This window comes from Alosa sapidissima, chromosome 12, assembly GCF_018492685.1.
Source record: "Alosa sapidissima isolate fAloSap1 chromosome 12, fAloSap1.pri, whole genome shotgun sequence".
In the NCBI taxonomy this organism is placed as follows: Eukaryota; Metazoa; Chordata; class Actinopteri; order Clupeiformes; family Clupeidae; genus Alosa; species Alosa sapidissima.
The window spans coordinates 33650174-33660173 of NC_055968.1; the positions used below are offsets into that span (position 1 = coordinate 33650174).

The window sequence follows — 10000 nt, forward strand, 5'->3', positions numbered from 1 at the left end:
TGATCTGAACGGATGTGGAGGGGCAGGGGGGCAGTTCCAGAGTCTAGGGGCTGCCACTGAAAAGGCTCTGTCCCCCCTAGTTTTCAGCCTCGCCCTGGGTTCTTCCAGCCGCAGTTGGTCTGCTGACCGTAGTGCTCTGGAAGGGGAATGGTGGTGTAGAAGATCAGACAGGTAGGTGGGGGCCAGACCATGGAGAGATTTGTATACAGTCAAGAGGAGTTTGAACTACACACACATGTTCTGTATCAGTCTCAAACACGCTTTCTCATTTCTGTCATTGTTATTGTTGAGTAAAATTGCATCGATGAAAAGACAGAGAACACACACATACACACATAAACAGACACAGAGACTGACTGATGCGAAGACAGACAATACACACACACATGTACAAACACACACACACACAGAGAAGTTTCATGGTGCATTTATTACTAATTGGTAATAAACATGAAAGAGTGCCACATGCCGTCAGGTCTTCATTCAAATACAAACACAATAGCATCAGCAAAACTAACATTCACACTGAAACTATGCATGCGCTGCAATTCCCCTCAGATCCCCCTGGAGAGTTTCACATGAAGGAAAATAGGAATATACTGTATTTACAATGTACTGCTATCTGGTGTCTGAAGGAAAACAACAACAAATAAAGGTAATATAAACACACTAACGATGTAAAACAAGTGTTGTTATGTGCAATCAGTAAACACATACTACATAATCGATTGAAGTGAAGACCTTCATCTGTTCAGGCAAAGAGTGTGTGTGTCTGTGTGTGTGTGTGTGTGTGGGGGGGGGGGGGGGTGTATTTGAGCTGCAGTGTTCATGCTGAGAGAAACCCACAGTTTCCCACTGCACACAGGAAGTGACCTCACAGGAAGCAATGTTTGGTATGCTCACTCACAGAAGCAGGGGGCATTGGCCCCTTGTGAGTCTGTACAAGCATGTGTGTGTGTGTGTCTATGTGATATTAGTCATCAGCAGATGTTATAAAGCAATGTTTGAAATGTTTGGCAAGTCCTGGTTATGAGATGGATCTCTGATATGAAGTTCTATTGTTTATAATAGTTTGTGTGATGTGTGTGTGTGTGTGTGTGTGTGTCCTACATGCAGTCATGCTGATACAATAATTCTGTCAATGTCACCTTAGCGACTCTGGGTAGATTTTTACCAGTCATGTTTCCTGTCATCGCCATCTCTGCACAAATACACAGCACAGATGGACCAATGAGGTGTGTGTGTGTGTGTGTGTACACATACAAATACACAGCACAGATGGAACAATGAGGTGTGTGTGTGTGTGTGTACACATACAAATACACAGCACAGATGGAACAATGATGCTTGGAGGGGGAGAGGGGGAGGCACTTGGGATACTGTCTGCAGACACGCATCATATCCCTCTGCTGTGTGTGTGTGTGTGTGTGTGCTGCTCCTGCCCACAGAGACAACACACATCTGCTGCGGTACTGCGTGCCCATCTATACAGTATGCGTGTGTGTGTGTAATGTGTAGCTTGTGTGTGTGTGTGTGTGGAGCTTGTGTGTGTGTGTGTAATGTGGAGCTTGTGTGTGTGTGTAATGTGGAGCTTGTGTGTGTGTGTGACGTGGAGCTTGTGTGTGTGTGTGTGTGTGTGTGTGGAGCTTGTGTGTGTGACGTGGAGCTTGTGTGTGTGTGTGATGTGGAGCTTGTGTGTGTGTGTGTGTGGAGCTTGTGTGTGCGTGTGATGTGGAGCTTGTGTGTGTGTGTGTGTGTGTGGAGCTTGTGTGTGTGTGTGTGTGTGGAGCTTGTGTGTGTGTGTGGCGTGGAGCTTGTGTGTGTGTGATGTGGAGCTTGTGTGTGTGTGTGGAGCTTGTGTGTGTGTGTGTGTGATGTGGAGCTTGTGTGTGTGTGTGGAGCTTGTGTGTGTGTGTGACATGGAGCTTGTGTGTGTGTGATGTGGAGCTTGTGTGTGTGTGTGATGTGGAGCTTGTGTGTGTGACGTGGAGCTTGTGTGTGTGTGTGATGTGGAGCTTGTGTGTGTGTGTGTGACGTGGAGCTTGTGTGTGTGTGTGATGTGGAGCTTGTGTGTGTGTGTGTGTGACGTGGAGCTTGTGTGTGTGTGACGTGGAGCTTGTGTGTGTGTGTGATGTGGAGCTTGTGCACGTGTGTGTGTGATGTGGAGCTTGTGTGTATGTGTGTGTGGAGCTTGTGCGTGTGTGATTTGGAGCTTGTGTGTGTGTGTGGAGCTTGTGTGTGTGTGTGATGTGGAGCTTGTGCACGTGTGTGTGTGATGTGGAGCTTGTGTGTATGTGTGTGTGGAGCTTGTGCGTGTGTGATTTGGAGCTTGTGTGTGTGACGTGGAGCTTGTGTGTGTGTGTGATGTGGAGCTTGTGTGTGTGTGTGTGACGTGGAGCTTGTGTGTGTGTATGATGTGGAGCTTGTGTGTGTGTGTGTGTGACGTGGAGCTTGTGTGTGTGTGACGTGGAGCTTGTGTGTGTGTGTGATGTGGAGCTTGTGCACGTGTGTGTGTGATGTGGAGCTTGTGTGTATGTGTGTGTGGAGCTTGTGCGTGTGTGATTTGGAGCTTGTGTGTGTGTGTGGAGCTTGTGTGTGTGTGTGGCGTGGAGCTTGTGTGTGTGTGTGACGTGGAGCTTGTGTGTGTGACGTGGAGTGTGTGTGTGTGATGTGGAGTGTGTGTGTGATGTGGAGCTTGTGTGTGTGTGTGACGTGGAGCTTGTGTGTGTGACGTGGAGTGTGTGTGTGATGTGGAGCTTGTGTGTGTGTGTGATGTGGAGCTTGTGTGTGTGACGTGGAGTGTGTGTGTGACGTGGAGCTTGTGTGTGTGACGTGGAGTGTGTGTGTGATGTGGAGCTTGTGGGTGTGTGTGACGTGGAGCTTGTGTGTGTGTGTGGCGTCGAGCTTGTGTGTGTGTGATGTGGAGCTTGTGTGTGTGTGTGTGATGTGGAGCTTGTGTGTGTGTGTGTGTGTGTGTGATGTGGAGCTTGTGTGTGTGTGTGGAGCTTGTGTGTGGTGCAGGCAGAGTGGCGTGGAGCTTGTGTGTGTGTGTGACATGGAGCTTGTGTGTGTGTGATGTTGAGCTTGTGTGTGTTTGTGTGTGTGGAGCTTGTGTGTGTGTGTGACGTGGAGCTTGTGTGTGTGTGTGTGACGTGGAGCTTGTGTGTGTGTGTGTGTGTGGAGCTTGTGTGTGGGGTGGAGCTTGTGTGTGTGTGTGTGGGGTGGAGCTTGTGTGTATGTGTGTGTGGCGTGGAGCTTGTGTGTGTGTGTGTGTGTGTGGAGCTTGTGTGTGGGGTGGAGCTTGTGTGTGTGTGTGTGTGTGTGTGTGGCGTGGAGCTTGTGTGTGTGTGTGACGTGGAGCTTGTGTGTGTGTGTGTGGCGTGGAGCTTGTGTGTGTGTGTGTGTGTGTGTGTGTGTGGAGCTTGTGTGTGGGGTGGAGCTTGTGTGTGTGTGTGTGGCGTGGAGCTTGTGTGTGTGTGTGACGTGGAGCTTGCGTGTGTTTCTTCCTTAGTAAGGGAGTTTTTCCTTGCCCCTGTTGCTCTTGAGTGTTCCTTGTTGGTGCCCCCCCCCCCCAATCCCAATCCTCCCCCACCTTTTTTATGCAGCCCTTGCCACTTAATCTACTAAACCCCTCTTCTACTGCACTTTTTACCCCCCCCCCCCCAGACATATGACACCAGACATAATTTCACTGCATTTCTTACATCCAGTAACTATATGCATGTGACAATAAACTGTCTTGTATCCTTGTGTGTGTGTGTGTAGCTTGTGTGTGTGTGTGACGTGGAGCTTGGGTGTGTGGGGTGCAGGCAGAGTGACGTGGGCTTTATTCAGTCTGGGGTTCATGTGGGGTCATGCTGGCCCAGTCAGCAGCTGAGTCTGGGATGGATCTGACCTTGATCTGGCTCACAAACAGCTCATATATGACTCATACACACCAACACAGCTCATATATGACTCATACACACCAACACAGCTCATATACGACTCGTATAGGATACATACGCACCAATACAACTCATATATACTCATACTACTCATATAGGATACATATGCACCAAGACAGATCGTCGACTTGTATATAACTCATTTGTAACTTATATATGACATATACGCACCAATGCAGCTAATATACGCTATTTTATATTTGACTCATACAGCTCATATGCGGGTTATATATCTAATATATAACTCGTATATGCTCCAATACAGCTCATATAATGCTTATATATGCCTCCTATACGGCTGATGGTCCTATACAGCTCAGATCAGGTACAGATTCAATCCCAGAGTCCTCTGCTTTCTGGAGTGTTGAAATAGTGTAATTATTTCCTGGTTTTCCTGGCTTCTAGAATCTTCCATTCTTTACATCTCCAAGAGCACCCCACACGTCGAACAGGAACACATCTGGGAAGGCGAAATCACCAAGGACGGAGTCCAGTGCTTCAGCGAAGTCGTCCGGATTCCTCTTGTCTTTTCCCGCCTCTACAATGGTCGTGGCTGCAGAGGACAGGAACATCCCAACAAACTTAAACCTCATTATACATTTAGGTTATATGAACAATCTACACATTTATGAGTTATATGAATAATCTATACATTTAGGCTATATGGATACATTTTGGTTATACGGATAATCGGTAACACTTTATAATAACTACACACAATTCATCATTTATTAAACATTTGTTACTTATTAGTTAATGGTTTGTTCATCATTAGTAATTTATTGTTCATACATAATTTATCATCAGTAAAGCAAGTGTTCGCACAGTTATTAATGGTTTATTCATAGTAAATAAATCTATATCTAAAATATGTTTATACATTATTGTTAATACTTAATAAATGATGCAATAATATGTTTTTGATGGAGTAATATTTCCATTATTTAACAGTTGTTACATTCACATGCACTAATGATTAGTTAGGGTGAGGATACATATTTTATAAACCACTTCCTAATACTATAATTCATGATTAACTCAGGAGTTACAAGTGGTTGGTTAATGATATTTTGTGAGCTCATCTAAAGTGAGGACGCTTTATGCCTTGCAACACATTTACAAATGAGTTATAAAGTTTACATTTGCATTTATTCATTTAGCAGACACTTACTCACCCAAAGCGACTCACACATGTCAATGAAATTAAAGGGCAAGGCCACATTGGTGGATGCCAGGGCTTGAACCCCCAACGTTATGGGTTACCGCATGCTAAGCCTGCTCCTTATCCACTACACTACCTCTGCCCAGTAGTACTACAACAGTCAATTCAAAAATATAAAACAGATATGCATGTTTACTATGAACAAACCATTTTTTAACTGTGTAAACACGATTTACAGATGAGAATTAATGTAGGAATACATCATTTAATAATAATTTACAGATGTTTAATGCATGATTAACAGTGTGTAATAGAAGAAAACAGAAACTCTTGTAGTTGTAGGTGTTTCTATCAGGGCCATGGTAGTGTAGTGGATAGGGTGCTGGACTAGCATGCAGTAACCTGAAAAGTTAGGGGTTCAATTCCCGGATTTCACTGTTGAGACAGTGGCCTTCAATTTAATTTAGTCACTTGTCTGCTAAATTACAGTTTTTTCTGAAAGCTTAAACACATTTTTTGTAACTATGGCTTTTTTTGCAAAAGTCTACACACAAATGGCAAAACCACTCACTGAGTTCGCAAAACTAAAAGCACAAACACTGCTTTGCACTCAGTTTGCAATTTTTTAACACACACTTTGCACAACTGTAGGCACAATGGCTATTATTTACACTATTTTGCCAACTCTCTGGCACACTTTCTCATGTGAAAACTGTTTTAGATGATTAGTTCACTTTGCAATCAGCCTAAGCACTATAAATAAGCCACAGGTAATGTACAATGGGTACAATGGAGGGAACAGGAAGAGTGAGAAGAGAAAGAAATAGCCCTTTTACAGACAAAAAATCAGTCTACATGTGGGAATATTGTCATGTCAGGCCTGGATACGTCATTCCAGAATATATTTTTCCCGGTGCCTTGGACTAGGACATTGCATGTGATGTAGACAGAATTTTGACAGAGACGACCCGATGTAGACTGATTTGTTTTGTCTCAGTGAAATGCTATTTTGTGTTTTGACTTGGAAAAACACACTTGTGTTTGTTTTGATGTGTGTAAATACAGTTTTTTCTGAATGCTTAAACACATTTTTTGTAACTATGGCTTTTTTTGCAAAACTCTACACACAAATGGCAAAACCACTCACTGAGTTCGCAAAACTAAAAGCACAAACACTGCTTTGCACTCAGTTTGCAATTTTGTAACACACATTTTGCACAACTGTAGGCACAATGGCTATTATTTACACTATTTTGCCAACTCTCTGGCACACTTTCTCATGTGAAAACTGTTTTAGATAATTAGTTCACTTTGCAATCAGCCTAAGCACTATAAATAAGCCACAGGTAATGTACAATGGGTACAATGGAGTGAGCAGGAAGAGTGAGAAGAGAAAAAAACAGACAAAAAAACAGTCTACATGTGGGGATATTGTCATGTCAGGCCTGGATACGGCATTCCAGAATATATTTTTCCCGGTGCCTTGGACTAAGACATTGCATGTGATGTAGACAGAATTTTGAGAGACGACCCGATGTAGACTGATTTGTTTTGTCTCAGTGAAATGCTATTTTGTGTTTTGACTTGGAAAAACACACTTGTGTTTGTTTTGATGTGTGTAAATAAACACTAATACTTGAAGTTGGGATCCCTGTATGTTTACAGAACTATGACAAAAGTATGACCTCAAACTGACATAGTCTACCTTGTGCACAGAGAAAGCAAAAGCCAGATGTGTTTTTTATTCATACCATCAGTGTGTTGTTGGCACATTGTGTGCTTACTATTGTGATGGCTTGTGTTTACTGTTAGATACGAAAACACCATTTTTACGAAGGTGTGAAGAGTTAAGCAAGGTGTGTTAGCTTTTGCAAGAGAACTACAATGTTTTGCTGATTGGGTGAGAGGTTTTGCCATTTGTGTGTAGAGTTTTGCAAAAAAAGCCATAGTTACAAAAAATGTGCTTAAGCAATCAGAAAAAACTGTAAACACTACAGTAATACTTGAAGTTTGGATCCCTGTATGTTTACAGAACTATGACAAAAGTATGACCTCAAACTGACATAGTCTACCTTGTGTACAGAGAAAGCAAAAGCCAGATGTGTTTTTTATTCATATCATCAGTGTGTTGTTGGCACATTGTGTGCTTACTATTGTGATGGCTTGTGTTTACGAAAACGATACGAAAACACAATTTTTACAAAGGTGTGAAGAGTTAAGCAAGGTGTGTTAGCTTTTGCAAGAGAACTACAATGTTTTGCTGATTGGGTGAGAGGTTTTGCCATTTGTGTGTAGAGTTTTGCAAAAAAAGCCATAGTTACAAAAAATGTGCTTAAGCAATCAGAAAAAACTGTAATGAATGTGAATGTAATCTTTACAACTCATTTGAAAATGTGTTGCAAGGCATCACTTTAGATAAGCTCACAAAATATCATTAACTAACCTCTTGTAACTCCTGAGTTAATCATGAATTATAGTATTAGGAAGTGTTTTATAAAATATGTATCATCACCCTAACTAATCATTAGTGCATGTGTATGTAACAACTGTTAAATATTACTTCATCAACACAATATTATTGCATCATTTATTAAGTATTCACAGTAATCTATCAGCATATTTTAGATATAGGCTTATTTACTATGAACAAACCATTTATAACTGTGTGGACAAATACGTTTTGATGATAATTAACATAGGAGCAATGCTTTACAAATGATGAACAAAGTAATTTTGTAATAGTTTGCAACTGGTTTATAATGGGAAAATGATTTAATTTATAAGTGGTTGTTTCATCATTTATTAAGTATAAATCATGTACTTACAAACATATTTTTCGGATAGGCTTATTTTCTATGAACAAACCATTTATAACTGTGTGAACAAATGCTTTAAAATTATGTATGAACAAGAAATTACTAATGATGAACAAACCATTAACTAATAAGTAACAAAGGCTTAATAAATGATGAATTGTGTGTAGTTATTATAAAGTGTTACCCATATTTTAGATATAGGCTTATTTACTATGAACAAACTATTTATACTGTAACTGTGTGAACAAATGCTTTACTGATGATAAATTAGAAATGACTAATGATGAACAAACCATTAACTAATAAGTAACAAAGGCTTAATAAATGATGAATTGTGTGTAGTTATTATAAAGTGTTACCAAAATGATGTTTATACATTATTGTTAATACTTAATAAATGATGCAATAATATGTTTTTTGATTAAGTAATATTTCCATTATTTAACAGTTGTTACATACACATGCACTAATTATTAGTTAGGGTGAGGATAGTGGTTTATAAAATATGTATCCTCACCCTAACTAATCATTAGTGCATGTGTATGTAACAACTATTAAATAATGTAAATATTAATAATACTATTGCATAATGTATTAAGTATGAACAATAATTCATAAACATATTTTAGATATAGGCTTATTTACTATGAACAAACCATTTATAACTGTGTGTACAAATACTTTATTTATGATAAATTATGTATGAACAAGAAATTACTAATGATGAACAAACTATTAACTAATAAGTAACAAAGGCTTAATAAATGATGAATTGTGTGTAGTTATTATAAAGTGTTACCGACTTATCTGTGTGTGTTTGTGTGTCACAGCAATGTGTGTGTGTGTGTGTGTGTGTGTGTGTGTGTGTGTGTGTGTGTGTGTGTGTCTAACGGTAGCTTTCTTCTTCAGAAGTGTGACTCGTGAGAACGGATTTAGCTCAAAACCCTGAGCTCTGGCCCTGTCTCTACGGTCATCTCTCCTCACCCACCACCATACTGGTGCAGAGTGTGGACTTCTGTGCAGCATGGAGGCTCATGACGCATGTGAGGTGGAGGGGGACCAGGCCGTCCACATGCTGCGTACACTTGCTGTCTGCTTACCCAGCTCCAGGTCACGGATGCCCATGTAGCTCTCCAGAAGATCATCCACCTTCCTAGTGGCCCTCTCTTCAAACTCATTAGGCTGGGAGAATGAGAGAGAGAGAGAGAGATGGAGGGAGAGGGGGATAGAGGGAGAGAGGGATAGAGGGAGAAAGGGAATGGGGAGGGGGAGGAGAAAAGAGTGAAGAGTGAAGAGTGAAGAAGAGAAAGAAGAGGATGAATATAGAGGGCAAAATGGGGAATTGAGAACATTAGTCACAGTGATTGTGTTTGTAGGTTGTGGAGCATTGTGGGTAAGTCCCTCTGAGTCATCAGCATCTGCAGACAACAGCCTCAAATCCACTCTCTACTTCAGCCAACTCTCTGCTTCCTGTCCAGCCAGATCTCTACTTCCTGTTCAGTCAGATCTCTACTTCCTGTCCAGTCATAGATATCAGAAACCTAGATACCGCATTGTCTGTCGAGTTCTATTACTGTAGGTTACATACACCAACCTGGTCGCCATATTGCTGGGGGTAACACCTTACTGTCAATGGGCAACACTTCAATGATTTACCGCTCGATTGTTGCCCCCAGCAAGATGGCGGCGCTATTGACATACGTTCTGGAGGCCAATTCAGTATCTAGGGTCCTAATATCTATGTGTCCAGTCATGTCCCTGCTTCCTGTCTAGTCATGTCTCTACTTCCTGTTCAGTCAGCTCTCTTCTTCCTTTCCTGTTCAATCAACTTACCACTTCCTGTACGGTGGCTCCGCCTTTCGAGCGCAGACGTAGCGTCTCTCGTCCGCTCACCATCTTCCCCTCGCTGGATTTGGGTGCCCGGGTCCTCTGGCCAATCATGTCTGGGGAGGGTAAACAGGAAGTGTCAGTCTGGATGACTGCTGATGGCCAGCAGTGCTGATGTGTAGAGCCAATCAGCTTTTACCATTCTAGTCATGTGTCGGTGAAACGGTATAATACTGCCTTCACGCCGA

General features: G+C 41.8%; 2 protein-coding genes across 2 annotated transcripts in view; one reads left to right on the forward strand and one right to left on the reverse strand.

Moving 5' to 3' along the window:
* tbxa2r (thromboxane A2 receptor) overlaps positions 1-9140 on the forward strand; it is a 33938-nt gene extending 24798 nt beyond the window's left edge. The window contains exon 4 of the transcript XR_006021190.1: positions 9131-9140. The gene's annotated coding sequence lies outside the window, so the exon portion shown is untranslated. The remainder of the gene's footprint in view (positions 1-9130) is intronic.
* gipc3 (GIPC PDZ domain containing family, member 3) overlaps positions 4145-10000 on the reverse strand; it is an 85073-nt gene continuing 79217 nt past the window's right edge. The window contains exons 7-9 of the mRNA XM_042058174.1: positions 9759-9868; positions 9026-9107; positions 4145-4500 (exon numbers count right to left, since the gene is read on the reverse strand). Of these exons, the coding sequence (XP_041914108.1) occupies positions 4349-4500; positions 9026-9107; positions 9759-9868 (344 nt within the window). The 3' untranslated portion in view covers positions 4145-4348. The remainder of the gene's footprint in view (positions 4501-9025; positions 9108-9758; positions 9869-10000) is intronic.